Below are 16,362 nucleotides of genomic sequence, written 5' to 3'. Positions count from 1 at the left end.
AACCTTTTTCTAAAGGAAGGAATATCATTAAAAATTCTAAAATGTAAAAAAAAAAAAATTCAAAACAATGGAAACAAAACATATAAATAAAAAAGCAGTGTTCTTTTTAAAAGTATATAAATAAATACTAAAAAAGTTAAATGTTCGGATCTCTTTTGTAAAAAAGAAAAGTATAAAACTGTCCATTAGTCTATCCCAGTGTCTTAAATGGAACAAAACAAATATATCTTTCTGTTAAGGTCCCTCATAAGTATTATTTACTTGAAGGCCTCGGGAATGTGAGCGTGTTGTGACTGCATACTTGTAGGCGGGCTCGAAATACCCTCCGACCAATCAGAATGAGGTGATGAACTTGACCACTGGTCAGGAGATTCTGGAGATGGTGTCAGAAATGGGTGATCTGGCACCTGAAGCTGGTGGCTGGGTGTGTTGTCCATATGGGAAGAGTAACTATGCTGCGACGGAGGAGTTAAAAACTGCGTGGTGGTCATAGACTGGGTAAGCGTGGTGGGCAGGGACGATGTCAGGATTTGTGTGTCCTGGGGCATTATCGCATGCATGTTATTGCTCGTCAGTTGCTGCATATCTTGCTGACTTAAGTCGCTGTTGCAAAATGTGGCTGCGATGTGAGCGCCGGCACCAGGGTTTAAACTGCGGTGCTGTTGCGGCTGCTGCACACTCGGCTGCTGCAAGTTTTGCTGTTGCTGCATTTGCTGAGCCTGCATGAGATGAGGTTGGTTAGTCAGCCTCGTGTTGGGCATTGCTTGGTAGCTCATCATCTGAGCTTGCAAACCGTTATGCACACTAGACATCATGTTGTGCTGTAGAGATTGGGTTTGCTGGTGACCTCCTTGCGGCATGTTACTCCTCATGATGTTATATGGGTTTTGGACCATGCCGTTTTGCAGCCTTGTTAACCAGTCACACTGCCCGTTCATCGAAGATCCTCCTATTGTAAACTGCACAGACCCGTTGTTCAACACAGCACTGGGACTTGACACAGGTAAGTGACTGAGACGAGAAGTCATGGAATCAAATGCAATTCTGTTGGGGTTGCCGACAGACATCTCCTGCTTTCCAGCCATGTTCAGATGATTCATGCTAAGGTGAGATTCTTGCATTGTTGTGAGGTGGTTCAGAGGCATTGAAGGAGACTGTTGGAACGGGGATGTCATCAACGGTGGAGATGCCACATCTGACAAGTACCCATGTGGTGACTCCAAAGAATCAACTGGAGACAACACTCCGGAGCTACTCGAATCCAGGATACAATTTTTTACATCTTGAGACTTTTTCCTCCTTGCTTTAATATCTTTTGAGTCTTTGCATCCTGGGCCCTTGGCACTTGGCTTGCGAGCTTTCTTTCCTTGGACTGATGGCTTCATATTTCCCATGTACCCATTAGGGGAACAGATGGGAGGTGATAAAGTTTGTCCACCCAGTGGACCATTGTGCAGCTGCGGGCTCCTCACAAGGTTATACTCATCCAGTAACCGGACAATATCATGGTGCATGCGTTCTTGTGCAATGTCGCGAGGAAGCCTGTCCATGTGATCTGTGATATCTCGATTTGCATAGTGATCAAGAAGAACCTTGGCCGTTTCATAGCTTCCTTCTCTCGCTGCAAGGAACAGAGGTGTCTCTTCCTACATAGGAAAAATAGGTAATCAGAAGCTGATGACAGACCCTGAGCTTTATAAAAGATGCTTAACAGAGGATCATACACAATTGGTCTCTCTCTACTATATCTATAACTTGAAGCAAAACCAGAGTTACTGGTCTTGGGGAGAATTTCATTGCACTTGTAATACAATCGAACTTTTCTGATTGTTACCTTGTTATTCTGCATATCCTTATTGGCCCCATTCTTCAGAAGAACGGTTGCAGCATCTACGTTGTTTACAGCTGCCGCCCAGTGTAGAGCAGATTTTCCTGTGCGCGGAAGAGAGAGAAAACCAACATTTAGAACGTCTAACGCATGCCGTGCTTGGGCACGTAACGGTGAAATGTGTGTGCTACGTAAGGACAAGTCACTTACCCATCTCATCAACTGCGTTTACATCTGCATGAGAATTGATCAGTTCCTCCACCATGCCTTCCACTGCCAAGCGAGCTGCCAAAATGAGCGGCGTGGTGCCATCGTACATACGAGCATCCAAGTCAGTAGCTCGGTTCCGAATGAGTATCTGTCAAGCAAAAATAATCAAATACAAATTACAAAAAGGAAATTCCAGAAACAATACAATCCAAACATTGTCTCTTACTCGTGCATTAAATGGATAAACGTACCTGGAAAACACCTTGAGCATCAGCCGCCACAGCAGCGTGAAGAGGAGTCCTTCCCATGTTATCCTGAACGTTGGAATCTGCACTAGATTCAAGGAGACGTTTGGCTGCATCAGCCCGGGCATATCGTGCCGCCAAGTGAAGGGCAGTTTCGCCAGTTCTGTCAGTGTGATTGTGAAGGTTGGCACCTTGACCGATGAAGTCTGAAATCATATTGGCCGACGCATCCTCTTCTTCTTCGCTATTTGCCGTCTCCAGGCCTCCTCCGCTGCATGCTGCTATCATGAGAGGCGTGAATCCATCTATAAAGACAAACATTTCGGTTACTTTAATATAAAATGTTTTGGCAAATCTGAAGGTTTTGGTTTCTGTGGATTGCGCATTTGTATGTAAGGGGATGTTAGCCCACCCATATCTTTAAGACGTCTCATTCAAAGATTATAAAAGCATAGAAAATGTGGCTTTTGGGAAACATTGGAACAGTGGTATATATTGAAGCACTTATAATATTATATGAGGAGTACATTTTTTTGGAATATTTTAACAATCGCCAAACAAAAGGAATACTGCCTTTTAAATGAGTAAGAAACACTTTACGAGATATGTATATTTTTCTTATTTCATGATTCTGTATTTTAAAAAAAACAAAAAAACCAAAGCATTTTGTTATAGTCCAGGCACGGATATGTTAAGATAATAAAACGTGTTGGAGTTACTTTGCTACTGCAAACGTATAGTATTTTAAAGATTTGCAGATAAAGAATACAGCACTGCAAGAGATGAAGTAATGTTTTATTTACCTGGACCGCGCACATTGACATCCATACAGTCAGCATCGATCTCTCCCTGAGGTGGGGTGGGTGCCATGGACGGGATGCGGAGATCGGCTGCATCCAAGTGCTGCTGAGTCCACTGACGGTGGTCTGTTTGATCGCTGAGATCGGGCAACATCACTTGCTCTTCAAACTACAGCCGAGATAAAACCATAGAAATCATTTAAGGTTCAACAATTACCATATTACAATACTAACCCACTTACACATGGACAAGATCTTCAGTTGATCCCAAAAATATTAAAAACCACCATCTCAGAGGCGAATATAGTTACTAAACAGTGAAACTACTGTACAACTGCATGCGTCTTAACATTTTAATAAACAAAGATGAAGTTGCTCTAACACATTTTTAACTTACCCTAAACCTCTTGTTTTCCAAAGTTTCCTCATCACCCCACTCATTTTGATTGTCGTCCATCAAAGAGCCATCAGCGCCATTTTTTAAAGGTCTGCAAAGAAGAAAAACATTGATTTCACGTAAATTTCTTCTTTTGTAAATATTCTAAATTCAGCATCATAGGTCATTATGCGTAAAACCCTAGTTTTGTTTTTAAAAGTAGTAATCCAGCTGCTTGAACATTAAAATAAATTATATAGTAAACAACAGAGATAAATGTAAGGATCTAAAATTCCAGTTGAGTTCTATTCATTGAGACAACACACAATAGCCAAGATTTAAAAATGTCATCGCTTACTTTAACCCGACAGAGTCCTCCCCGAGGGGTTCCCGGCGTTTCTTTTTGTTTGATTCTTTTGGATTGAAACCCTCTGGGAACCAAAGCTGTCCATGCTCCCTACGTCTTTTCTTATTCACCATTATTCCTCCAAATACGAAGGCCAACAAAACCAGAATAGCAACCACGCTTAACACGGAGTAGAGTGTAGAATTATTCTTGGGTTCCACAGTTTCACCTGGAGAAGAGCAGAACAAGATCAGGAATGCTGAAATTAAAGCCGCCTTTCTAACTGGCAAACCAAATGGAAATGAAGCGATATTAGTTAATAAAAAGTCAGTCAGCGTAATCTGTCGAAGAAGGAAAAAAAATCATTGCAAAAATAAGGTCATTTTACGCTATTAATCAGAATTGCAAAATAGCCTTAAAGTCTCTCTTGCACTAGTCGACAATACCCAGAGACAGCTGTACTTTTACTCCTTTAAAGAAAAGGATTAATGAACTTCACATCACTGCGCTTTCATTGAGCTGTTAAGACAGAGGATTTAAGGAGGGATTTCGAAGATACAATCTCCAACACCTCGTATATGCTTTTGATCAATTTTTCTCATTCTCTCTGTCTTTTTTTAAGGCAATTAATGATTCTGATATAAATCCACTTAAAGAAAAGGGCTGTTTATTTACGGAGGCCTAGGTTATGACACGGGTCATGAGTTGGATTGGTGTTAAATTTTTGGCACCCGTTTCGGAGCGTTTTCTAGAAAGATGGTTTGCGACAACACTTACTCTTCACAGCTTCGATCTTGTATGGGATATCCAGGCTGCCGATAGACGCCAGGGCTCCCAGGAATGCAGCAACATCTGTTGCGCTGTCAAAACACTGGGAAGAGGCTTGGAAGCATTGCCGGTTATCTATTTCAAGGTATACGATGGATCTAAAAAAACAAAAATCATGGTAAAAATGTTAAAGATAAGGAAAATGTAAAACAAGATGAATTAAAAACGTCAGCCCATGGAAGAAAAATATATATTTAAAGCCATATTAATCACAACATTGGGTGTCATGTTACATACCCTCTGACTTCCATTTGATCCAACTCCCTGCGGTGTCTTCCAGGTATCAATGAGTCCTTCATCTTGCTGAAGATGGCTGTGGGCGCCTCCGACGAGCTATCAGCTGATCTTTTAATGTGGTGTTTCTTCAGTTCTTCTTTGTTACCGTAGTATGGGAAGATCATGTATTCTCCCTTAACATCTTTCTTGAACACTACGTTGGTGTGGAGGACGCGGCTCAGTTCGCGAAGGAAATTGAAGGAGTTGTTTTTCAGCTTCTCTGGTGGCATTAGGACAACCAGCACCAAGGTGCCTTCCGCAAGCTTTTCTGGCATGTTGTTGGCGCAATCCAAGCCATCCCATTCGCATTCCGCATTGTTACAGCCTTGGTCACAGTGACCATCTTGAAAGTGATCCTTACAGTACTGATCATAGAGTGGGCTGTAGAAATGAACAAAAGTTGGGTTCAGTTAAGCATATGTGTAAAACCTGACTTACTTCAAAATTCCAAAATCAGCAGAAGACACCCCAAGATCATGTTTAAATTGACTATGGACCTCTGAGGGAAATATTTCACTATCACAAACATGAAAGCCGCTCCAAAAAATGTTAAACTACTTCCTCGTAGAAGAACCCAGATTCATGTTGTGGAGAAAAAAAAAAAAAAAAAAAAAAAGAAAAAACACTTCTAGCCTGGTGTTATCCCTTGAAAAAGCTTCCCCAAACCAGACCAGCACTGACAGACCAAGAATATTCAGTTCTTTCATCTTTAATTCACACTTACTTGCACTGAACTTCCACCTTCTGGCAGTCAAAGCCGTCGTAAAGACACCCTGCGTTGTTACACTGCGAGTCACACTTTCCATCATTAAAGTATTTCCAGCACTGTAGAGACTGAGTACAGTTTTTCCAAGGGTCGTTGAAGTTGAGAGAGCAGTCTCCTCCGTCCCATCCGCAGGCGTGGCTGTTGCAGTTGGCATTGCAGATCTTGTTGCCAGCTTGTTCGGCGCACATAGCTACCTCGCAACGTTCTTCAATTTTGGGTGGGACAATATCCTGTCCCTGTCCTCCGCTGAAGCTATAGTCCAGTATGTGACAGTAAAGACCGTTGAAATTCCTGGGACAAAGGCACTGGTAGAACGGGGCCTCGGACACAAATTTACAGGTGCCTCCGTTGTAACAGGGGTTTGAATTGCAAGGACTAGTTACTACGTACTGGCACAGAGGGCCGGTGAACCCATCAATGCATACACATTTGGCGATCTTGCTCGCAGATATACAGGTTCCACCATTCTGGCAACGCAGGTTCCCACATGTTCGGGAGTCATATTCACAGGTCGCGCCATCAAAGCCCTGGAAAAGCAAAAGGATTCATTTAATGACAGTGTCCGATGTAGGGTACTGTGTAGGGTGTAGGATGTAGGGTACTGTGTAGGGTGTAGGGTACTGTGTAGGGTGTAGGATGTAGGGTACTGTGTAGGGTGTAGGGTACTGTGTAGGGTGTAGGGTACTGTGTAGGGTGTAGGATGTAGGGTACTGTCGAATCATGGGCTAACTAGTGCAAAACAGCAGCGTTGTGCCCTTTATTAGAAAAAGTGTACAGCCTCCCGGACAAAGGCAGAGCAGAAGCTCCAGCTCTCGTTGGCTGCTGCATTACCCAATCTAAGCCTTTATAACCCAAAGTCCCTGTGGGCAGCAGGTTCTACTCCCATGGTGGTAGGAAAGAAAGGATGCTGTCTATGTGGATACTTACAGGAGGGCATCTACAAATAAATCCACGTTCTGTGTTGCTCGCAACCGCGCACGTTCCTCCGTTTTTGCAGGTTGTCCCTTTGCAGCCGTCCACCACAGAGTCACACCGCCTCCCTGTTAAATGTACAGCAGTGTTTGGTTTCTAGATGCTTACTTTTTTTTCCCCACGTGAACATGTGGCCAGATAAGAGCTCTTCTTACCTGTGAATCCTTGCCTACACTCACACCGGTAGTCGTTCACCAATTGTACACAGTTTTGTGTCCCACGGGCATCACATGGGTTGGAGAGGCACTCGTTCACGTCACCTTCACAGCGTTCACCCACAAATCCCGGCAGGCAGATGCAGCTGTAGCCCCCGACTCGGTCTATGCACTGGCCGTTGTTGAAGCACTTGGGTTCGAAGCTGATGGCATCATATGAAGGAGTGCAGTCATCCACGTTGATCTCACAATGGACTCCTAGAAATGAAAATATATATATAAGAAAGGAATATGTTGGGGTATTCAGTCTACTTTAATGACAGATACAAGTGTGCATAATCCCAAAAAAAACCAAGGAGACAGGTCATAGACAACAACATCTTCTCACCTTGCGTTCCTCTGGGACAGGAGCATTTGTACGTATTGATGAGGTCAATACAGGTCCCTCCATTCTGGCATGGGTGTGACAAACATTCATTGATCTCTTCTGAACAATTAACTCCATGATAGCCTGCGACGCACTGAAAGGAGCAAAGAAATGTTACCATAACATTCGGAAAAAATCCCAATGCATTTCACATCACTGGACACAAGTTAAACTATTTATTGGACAGGCCTGGCTTCAGTAATTAAGTCAACCTACCTCGCAAGAGTAACCACCCAAGTAGTCCGTGCAAGTGGCCCCATTCTGGCACGGGTTGGGGGAACACTCGTCGACTTGTTCTTCACAATAGCTGCCAGTATATCCAGCCTGACAAAGGCAGAAGTGAGTGTTTCCGGTGTCTCTGCATATCCCAGAATTCCGACAGAGATGAGCTATATCCACTCCTGTAAAGAATGCATGAAGATCCACGTCAGAATGTAAAAACTAAGAACCACGGAAACATTTTGTGTGTTTAGTATTGGAAACATAACCTTTGTTTCCCTTTACCGTCATTAAAATCCTGCATCCTTGCCGAGGATCAAATGTTTTATTTAAAACAACATACCTTGTTGCTTTGCAGCCACCTCGCAGGACACACTTGGGACATCACAATAAAGTCCTGTCCAGCCACTGTTGCATTCACACCGGTAAAGATTATTGGTCTGCCAGCATTTCCCCCCATTCTTACACGGCGAGGAGTCACACCAGCGCACCAGATTCTGGGGAAGCAGTCAAACATACCTTGGGGTTATACATGGAATAATACATACATGCTAGATATTTAATCATTGATCTTACTCCGGAATCCAGAAGTCTTTTTGATCTCTAGAGTGCATTGAAAGTTAGGCAGATGGGTTGGGGGGGGGGGGGGTCTTTACCTGGCAGTTGAGTCCAGTGTACCCTTGAGGACAGCTGCACTTGTAGGTACCATAACTGTCGTGGCAAGTGCCCCCATTCAGACATGGCTTAGAATCACATTCGTTAATATCATACTGGCAGTAACTTCCGGTAAATCCAGGCGGGCAAAGGCAAGTAAACGTATTGATTCCATCCACGCATGTTCCACCATTAAAGCAGGAGCTAAAAATTAATAAGATTGTTTCAATAACCATGAAAAATGGCATTTAACAGACTAATCCATCATGCACTAATAATTAGGCGTAAAACTGGTAGATGTACGTATAGATACTGAAGGGTGACAGATACCTTTCTGTACAGTCGGGGGTATTATTTTCACAATGGATGCCGCTAAATCCCAAGGGGCAGGTGCATGTATAGCTGTTTACACAGTCTGTGCAGTTTGCCCCATTCTTGCATGGATTGCTGGCACATTCGTTGATATCTTCCTCGCACTTTGGTCCACGGAACCCAGCCAAGCAATTACAGAAGAAAGCGTTAATTCCGTCCGAGCAGGAACCTCCATTGTGGCATGGATCTACAGAATAAATAAAAATAAAGATTAGGATTACCTCATTTCCAAAGTACCGGTCACTCGTTTCCACTTATTTTTTCATGAAAAGAACAAGTTTGGCAACAACGGAGAAGTAAAGATGTAAAGTGGGTAAACGAGAATATTAATGTAAAGGGGTCATATCATCGGTTTCAAAAAAGTTGTAATGGCAATGGGGACGGTGGCTAAAATGTTCTTGAAATAAATTATAGGCTATATACAACTGCGTAGAGCGCCATGTAGGAATGAGTCTTTGAAGGTTGCTGACCAACGTGTAGACACTCACTTGGCTGGCAGTCATCGATGTCAGTCTCACAGTTCCTCCCGGTATATCCAGCTTTACAGCTACACCTGTAGCTTCCGTTTGTGTTCAGGCACACTGCGCCGTTTCGGCACGGACTTTTAACACATTCGTTGATGTCTATCTCGCATGTTTGTCCTTTGAAGAACAGAACGATTGTGTTAGATTAATTTACAAGAAACAAAGCACAAGTGGAAACCAAAAAAAAAGCTGTGTTGAACTGGAAGAATAAAAAAAAAAAAAAAAAAAAAAAAAAAGTGCTCCTGGAATCACAGGTTACAAAGAATATTAAGAAAAGACTAAAACCAGGCTATCAGGCAGTTATCGGTCTTCTGTACCCTTATTGGTACCAACAGACATCAGAGCCAAGTACCATGCTGTGCGGCACCTCTCGGTCCACTAGTCCTTAGAGCTATTGAAAAATAGCGATTCAACTTTACACTAGTCTGTAAGGATCAGTCGGATACGTTGGAGTGAACTCTAATGCCATATGATGAGGTCAAGGAGACAGGAGGAAGTTTTTATAGGACACTGACTGTTTTAAACTGTCTACATATTGTACCTTGCCATCCTGGGGGGCACATGCAAGAAAAGCTCTCGTAGTCCTCCGATTCCTGGCATTTACCACCATTCTTACAAGGACTGCCGGAACATGGAGCCAAAACATCTTCACATGTAGCACCTTCAAAAACACAGAACAAAACTAAGCATAGCAGATACGCAAGACTCAACTCAACTCAAATAAGCCCAGTTTAGTCAAGTATTATGGACTCCCTGACCCCCCCAAAAAATATGTAAAAAAAAAATAAAAAAAAAATCAGAAAATATTACGATCTAAGATATAATAGGTCATGTTTAGTTATTGTGGTTATATATCAATAATAATAATTGACTTTTTCATTTTGCTTGTCAGCTGTCTACCCAGTTAGGCCAGTTTCCCAAACCCCCCCCTCATCTATCTGTTGCTGTGGTATCCAGGCCAGGCAGGAAATTCAGAGTTATTTCCTCCAATTGTGCGTTCAGCCATTTTAACAGCAGAGGAAGCAGGAAGTTAGCCTAGAAGGCTAAAATTCCACTCAACCGCTTTTCCCAAGTCTTCATCTATGTCAATAATAAATCCCTTTGCCAACGATGAATGCTATGGTCACTGAAGACTTTTTGGGTGGGAATAACTTTTAGTGTAAAAAAAAAAAAAAAAAAAAAAAGAAAGCAATAGATTTTTCCATAGGATCCTCCCTTAAATGTATCCAGAAAAGGATTTCCACTGAGAATCTCAATACATGTTTTCTTTGAAAACGTGGCAAGATGTGTTGATGTTGGAAAGAGCCAAGGGAAACCAAAAAAAAATAAAACTACTTTCTCCAATCATAATATTTTCTTGTGCTATAGAGTAACGGAAACAACGAGGGAGGGGGGAAAAAAAAAAAAACTGACTAGCGATGAAAATAAATGTTAAAAATGAACAGCCAAACAAATGTTGTCCATTTTCCCACTTTTTATTACAATTCTACTAAAGAACTGTAAATTATAGTGTACACTTACTAGATCCCTAGCTAAATAGGCATAAATGAAATATTTAATTCACAAGCAAAGGCCCCCATATTTTTTATCTTTGCTTTTTCTTAGACACAGTCTCGGGGTCCAAATTAAGCCACTTACCTGTATAAGGCAGCATACAGTTGCATTTGTAACCAGCCACATCATCAATACACGTCCCCTGGTTCAAACAAGGGTTGGACGCGCACTCGTTGATGTTTGTCTGACAGTTTGGTCCTGTAAAAGAAGAATGAAATCACGGCGTTAACATAACATACCCCCGACCCGTTTGCCAACCTGTGTTTGCCTCCAACACTGTTCTTGTACTCACCACTGAAGCCTTCTCTGCAGGTGCAGATGTATCCGCTGGTCATGTCTTTACAGGTACCACCGTTCATGCAAGGGTTGGATTCGCATTCATCGTTGTTTATGTCACAGTTGGTACCACTCCACCCGGAATCACACTCGCACTTATAACTACAGAACACAACCAGGACGAGGAATTATAACACCTGAAAGTCGTAACATAAATCTAGAAAAAATACTCTTAAATTAAAAACTTGGTAATGTCTTTTGTTGGCTGCGTGCCCGTTAGGACGTGAAGATACAGACTATCAATGTCATGCATGGAAAGAGGGTCTGTCCTGGTTTTTATGGAAAAAGATAACCGGCTGTTTACCCGTTGACGCCGTCGAGGCAGGTTCCATGAATGCAAGGGTTGCTATTGCACTCATTCACTTCAGAAAGACACATGTGGTCCTGAAAACCCTCAGGACAGACACAAGTGAAGCCATTAATGCCATCTTTACACGTCCCACCATTGCGGCAAGGATTGCTGGCGCATTCGTCGATGTTGATGTTGCACATCTTCCCTGAATAAACAAGAATAGGAAGAATGTATGTATTATATACATAGATAGATTAAAGAAAATGGTTTTCAGTCTCCCAGTTGCTTGCAAAAATGTGGTGTAAAAAAGACAAGAGAATATCGCACGGATTAAAAAAACAAAAACAAAAAAAAAAAAAAACGACCTTTGCAAGGGATCTGTGGCCATGAAAGACAATATCCGACATTCTCAACAGTGAGAATCAATTATTTCACGGCTCAATCTCTATTCAGATTTTAACGCGCACCCTTGAATAAGCACAGAATAATTTACTTCTTATTGTATGTGCCCTGATTGACATTTTGCTAGAAAAGGCCACCTAAAAACCGGTCTGTTTTTCCGAGTTTAATCAGTTGCATCATTTATCAAGTAAGAGTTTTGCCGAGTGGCTGTCGGTCATTGTTTCCCGAAATGGTTTTCCTCCTTACCTGTATATCCTGGTTCACACGCACACTCGTAGCTGTCAATCTTGTCGATGCATTTCCCCGAATCACAAGGATTACTCGCACAATCGTCTACATTTATTTCACAGTTTGTCCCTTTAATAAAAAAAATAAAATAAAAAATAAATTAAAAAAACAAAAACAAAAAAAAAACAAAAAACTTATGAATATTAAGAATTTTCTAAACAATCCAATCTACTTTGGATTAAAAAAAATATCAATTAAAAATTTGGTAGGTAGATGAAGGCTCCTTCTTTGTATTTCTGTGGGGCTATTTGGAAGGAACGAGGCGTATCTCTTCAAAAGCTTGTGGCTATCAAGACCTGGGCTTGGACAGCCCTTGCGCCACATTCTACAGACAGAACAGCGTCAAGAACGTGCGTAAAACCACAGAGCAATTCTTTGCAGTGAAAGTGAAGTTTTCCAAACCTGTGGTTCCTTTTAGACATCTGCAGATGTAGCCGTTATCCCTGTCCTGGCATTCCCCCCCATTCTGGCATGGCATGCTGTGGCACTCGTCAATATTAATCTCGCAGCGTCTCCCGGTGTATCCTGGGTTGCACAGGCAGGTGAAGGTGGCGATGCCATCTTTGCAGGTACCGTAGTGACAAGGGTCAGGGTTACAGTCATTGATGTCCACTTCACAATGCTGGCCGGCAAAACCTAGATACAAGTTACCATGAATTAGAACTCTTTGGCGAGGAAGCCAAAACGGAGATATTTGTATTTTTTCAAATTTGGCTATAAGGAAATATTTTGTTTTCTTTGAGAAGAATTAAAGAGCTAAATGCGTTTCAAGATGGCAAAATAAAAAAAATAAAAAATGAGAAATTCTTACTCCTAGAAGTCATAGGAACATTCTTTGATAAATTACATATTTTGGAAAGTCCAAGTCCTGCTTTTACAAGGAAACGACAATAAATAAAGCCACTGAACGGCGTTCCAAATTTGCCTCTGAAGGGTTAGATGGAAGCGTAGATAAAATGAAAATAAGTCTTATGTCTTTTTGGCCACTTTAAAGATTGTTCAGGACAAAGCGAAACACTGGCTGCATGTCGGGGGCCAAAAGCTCCTTTTCATCTCTTCCTGGCATTCACAGGACCCTGATTAAGGGTTATTCAGCCGTACATTCTGTGGCAAAATTGGCCCACAATAGACGCATTGTCCCTCAGCGAGGCTCATGTCACCGTTTAATCTAGATCACTCCTTGAGTTTCTCAGTGCAACCAAAGACCTGCTTTGCTGCCGTCCCAAACTTTCCCGCGGTTTGCATTTTTTTTTTTTTTTGTCCGTTCCAAAAAAAAAAAAAAACTAAACTTTTTTTTATTTTTTATTGTTGTGATATGAAAAGAGAGAGAGTCAGCGAAGAACAAAATGTATCTTCGCTGGTGACACCAGTGTAGCAAGGCGGTCTATTTTAATGCAATTGTGAACCCTGAGGTTTTACACATCTGCTATTGGAATAAAAAAAAAACAACCCAAAAACAAAAAAAAAAAACAGATTGCAACGGAACATTATGCTTGCGGGGGAAGAAATTTGGAAGTTGCAGCGAATTTTTGGTGCACAAAGCTTCACATTCATCTTTTTGACTACGCATTTGCAGAAATTAAAAAAATTCATGGCTAATGAAGAATTACGCTTTTGAGGTTTTTACCATTCTTGGAGAAATATTTTATGCATGCTCTTTAAAGTTAAAATATACTTTTGGGGGTTCAGAAAGGCTAAGGACTCACAACCCCCCCCCCCCCAAAACAAGAGTTTGTTTTTGGGGAAAAGGAAAATAAAACAGATGTTTTTTTGGTCTTCTACATTACCCTGACACAAGTGTTTACCCTCCCATTCAGGACTGCCGTGGTTACAGAGTGCCATGCGTTAGCCCCTTACCTTCAGTGCATTCGCAGGTGTAAGCGTTTGACCCGTCCACACACTTGGCGCCGTTCTTGCAAGGCGTGCTGGCACATTCATCAATGTCATACTGGCACAAGTGACCGCTGTAACCTGAAAAATTAATTCATGCGCTTTTACCCTAGGGCTGGATCCAGGGGCAGTCTTCGGGGCTTCCAGTGCCCTAAGTGAACCATGCCTCTCTAGCGCCCCCCTCCAACATGCATGCTATTTACATGGGGAAACCAGGTGGTGGCGCCCCTACCAGCTCAGAACCCCTGGTAGTTTCCTATTTGGACCTGTGAGTAAGGCTTTGCTCGGTATTCTTTTCTGTACTTGTATGAGGTCAACGAAAACATGAAAGCACTTTTAAAAAATGAAAAGCAAAGGTGGTTACAGAGCCGGAATGTAAAGACTCACAACAAGGGCCTCTAATGAGCAGCGAGCTTAAGGCAATAATAAAACAGACGTTTTCTCCTGTGACTTATTTTACAGCGAACGCAAGCTCATCGGTCGAGCACTGCCTCGGGGCGTGGATTAATCCTAACCTTGTCTGCAGAGCCGAGGCCGTGAGCTGGGACAGTTTATCGATTGCTTGTCTTACCTGTGAGGCATTCGCAGTGAAATTCGTTGATTTTATCGATGCATTTGCCGTTGTGTAAACACGGCCCGCTGGCGCACTCATCTGTATTGATTTCACAGTATAACCCTTCATAACCTAAATAACAAAATAGAGAACGTTATTATACCTGCAGGGCACAAAGTTCCAGCCGGGTTAGTAGCCTTTTAAATATTTGCTGATGTTTTTTTTTTTATTGCACATATAGATTCTAATTGTCCCAGTTTAGTCTGACCATTCCCTCTTTCCGTCCCAAACCCCTGTGCCCCCCCCCCCCTTACCTAGGCGTTCATAACGTTTGCTAGGTATCAGGGCATCATAGCGTTATATATACTTAAAATCCCAATGATATGTATAGAAACAGCAGCTTTATAAGTTATAATTCTTAATATAACACAAAGTCTGAGTAAAGCTCCTCTTTACAATTAAATCTAGACGGTACATACCTGGCATACATATACACTGGAATTCTCCAATTTGGTCCAGGCACGTGGCATCATTCTGGCACGGGTTGGAGAGACATTCATTGACGTCGATTTCGCAGCGAGGTCCAGCATAACCCGGGAGACAGTTGCATTGGAAAGACCCAAGGGTGTTGATGCACTTCCCTGCATGTTCACATGGGTTTGCGCCTGAAGACAAGACCAACAGTTATTATCAAGCCTCACAAAACATATCTAGTATACCGTTTTGTACCACATAAAACTTAACACGCATAGATTAGCTGATGGCATTTCTTCGGCTTACACGAGCCAATAATAAACCGTTATTTTATACCTAAAAAGGATAAATAAAAACTCGTATAAAAGGACTGGAATTTACCAAGTGAGCACTCGTTCACATCATCATTGCATGCTGGTCCGGTATATCCAGAAGGACAGGTACAAATCGCCTTTCCGTTGACTGGGTTGGTATCACAGTTGGACCCTTCATTGCATGGATTGCTGATACATGCATCATCAAGGTGGCAAAGCAGCCCTGTAACATGGCACACGCAATACAGAACAGTAAACATCACTTCCTAAGGAAACATCTGCTACTAGACTGCTAAACAGCATTAAAAAAACCACAAAAAAAACAACATTTAGTCCCAAATTTCTCTCCTATGATCATATGAAAAAGGGGACAGCTATACCCCCCCACTGTCACGTGGTGGTTCATAACCAAAAAACAACAGGGACTATGTCAGCAGTGGACTATATTACGCTATATCACAATACAAAGTATCACATTTACTGACTTTACCTGTACGCCCATGTGGACACTCGCAAAAGAAGGAAGCAACTCGATCGTGGCAAGTGGCCCCACCGTTGCAAGCCGCATTTGCGCAATCGTCGATGTTCTCGCTGCAGTCTTCACCCGTCCAGCCGTTGACGCAGACGCAGTTGTATCCACCATGAGTGTTGTGACACGTTCCACCATTCTGGCAAGCGTTGGGCATCAACTGGCATTCGTCCACATCCTCTGTGCAGTACTGACCTACAAGACGAGAGTAGCATTTCATTTACTCTTTTCTTAGCAGGCTGTAAGTAAAGAGTGGGCCAAATTCATTGGTCCTTCACGCGTTGATACGGCATTATTTACCTGTCCAATCAGGGGGACACTGGCAGTTGTAAGTATTCACACCATCCACACACGTTCCTCCATTTCTACAGTTGTTGCCTGGACAGTCGTCAATGTTTTCCTCGCAGTTCTGCCCAGAAAACCCTAGGATTTAAACAACCAAGTAAAATGTAAAGACCTATTGTTTTGGCAAACGTGTCTTGCCTTAAATTAAAACGAGTAGAGTTTCTTTGCAGACCCAGATGTTCGAGGGTCCCCCTCCCCCTTATCACTGGTGCCACCTTGACCTGTAGATTCGGATTGGAAAATCTAGCCCATCCTCATCTAAAATGCAAAAGATGTCCTACTAAACAGGAACAAAAATCCTGAATAGGACCGGCTTGGCATGATTCTTAAATTACCGTGACTCCGTAAGTGCGGCCATTCAAATAACCTCTCTGCTCAGGTATTATT

The 16,362-nt window shown here is 42.3% G+C and overlaps 1 protein-coding gene across 1 annotated transcript in view; it reads right to left on the bottom strand.

The window, feature by feature from the left end:
- Positions 1 to 257: 257 nt before the first annotated feature.
- LOC149281849 (neurogenic locus notch homolog protein 1-like) overlaps positions 258 to 16,362 on the bottom strand; it is a 40,236-nt gene continuing 24,131 nt past the window's right edge. Inside the window, exons 5-34 of the mRNA XM_089498990.1 lie at positions 15,931 to 16,053; positions 15,592 to 15,825; positions 15,169 to 15,324; positions 14,793 to 14,978; positions 14,332 to 14,445; positions 13,728 to 13,841; positions 12,273 to 12,506; positions 11,829 to 11,939; positions 11,193 to 11,385; positions 10,845 to 10,990; positions 10,637 to 10,750; positions 9,540 to 9,659; positions 8,963 to 9,115; positions 8,433 to 8,661; positions 8,105 to 8,306; positions 7,792 to 7,945; positions 7,446 to 7,630; positions 7,191 to 7,323; positions 6,803 to 7,060; positions 6,603 to 6,715; positions 5,634 to 6,202; positions 4,871 to 5,290; positions 4,583 to 4,731; positions 3,818 to 4,034; positions 3,481 to 3,571; positions 3,087 to 3,252; positions 2,290 to 2,588; positions 2,039 to 2,186; positions 1,835 to 1,932; positions 258 to 1,646 (exon numbers count right to left, since the gene is read on the bottom strand). Coding sequence (XP_089355116.1) covers positions 258 to 1,646; positions 1,835 to 1,932; positions 2,039 to 2,186; positions 2,290 to 2,588; positions 3,087 to 3,252; positions 3,481 to 3,571; positions 3,818 to 4,034; positions 4,583 to 4,731; positions 4,871 to 5,290; positions 5,634 to 6,202; positions 6,603 to 6,715; positions 6,803 to 7,060; positions 7,191 to 7,323; positions 7,446 to 7,630; positions 7,792 to 7,945; positions 8,105 to 8,306; positions 8,433 to 8,661; positions 8,963 to 9,115; positions 9,540 to 9,659; positions 10,637 to 10,750; positions 10,845 to 10,990; positions 11,193 to 11,385; positions 11,829 to 11,939; positions 12,273 to 12,506; positions 13,728 to 13,841; positions 14,332 to 14,445; positions 14,793 to 14,978; positions 15,169 to 15,324; positions 15,592 to 15,825; positions 15,931 to 16,053 — 6,818 coding nt within the window. The remainder of the gene's footprint in view (positions 1,647 to 1,834; positions 1,933 to 2,038; positions 2,187 to 2,289; positions 2,589 to 3,086; positions 3,253 to 3,480; positions 3,572 to 3,817; positions 4,035 to 4,582; positions 4,732 to 4,870; positions 5,291 to 5,633; positions 6,203 to 6,602; positions 6,716 to 6,802; positions 7,061 to 7,190; positions 7,324 to 7,445; positions 7,631 to 7,791; positions 7,946 to 8,104; positions 8,307 to 8,432; positions 8,662 to 8,962; positions 9,116 to 9,539; positions 9,660 to 10,636; positions 10,751 to 10,844; positions 10,991 to 11,192; positions 11,386 to 11,828; positions 11,940 to 12,272; positions 12,507 to 13,727; positions 13,842 to 14,331; positions 14,446 to 14,792; positions 14,979 to 15,168; positions 15,325 to 15,591; positions 15,826 to 15,930; positions 16,054 to 16,362) is intronic.

This window comes from Sceloporus occidentalis, unplaced genomic scaffold, assembly GCF_023333645.1.
Source record: "Sceloporus occidentalis isolate IW3139 unplaced genomic scaffold, rSceOcc1.0.p SCAF_127, whole genome shotgun sequence".
NCBI lineage: Eukaryota > Metazoa > Chordata > Lepidosauria > Squamata > Phrynosomatidae > Sceloporus > Sceloporus occidentalis.
The sequence above is the reverse complement of the archived record's forward strand: the minus strand, read 5'-3'. Positions and strand labels throughout refer to the sequence as shown.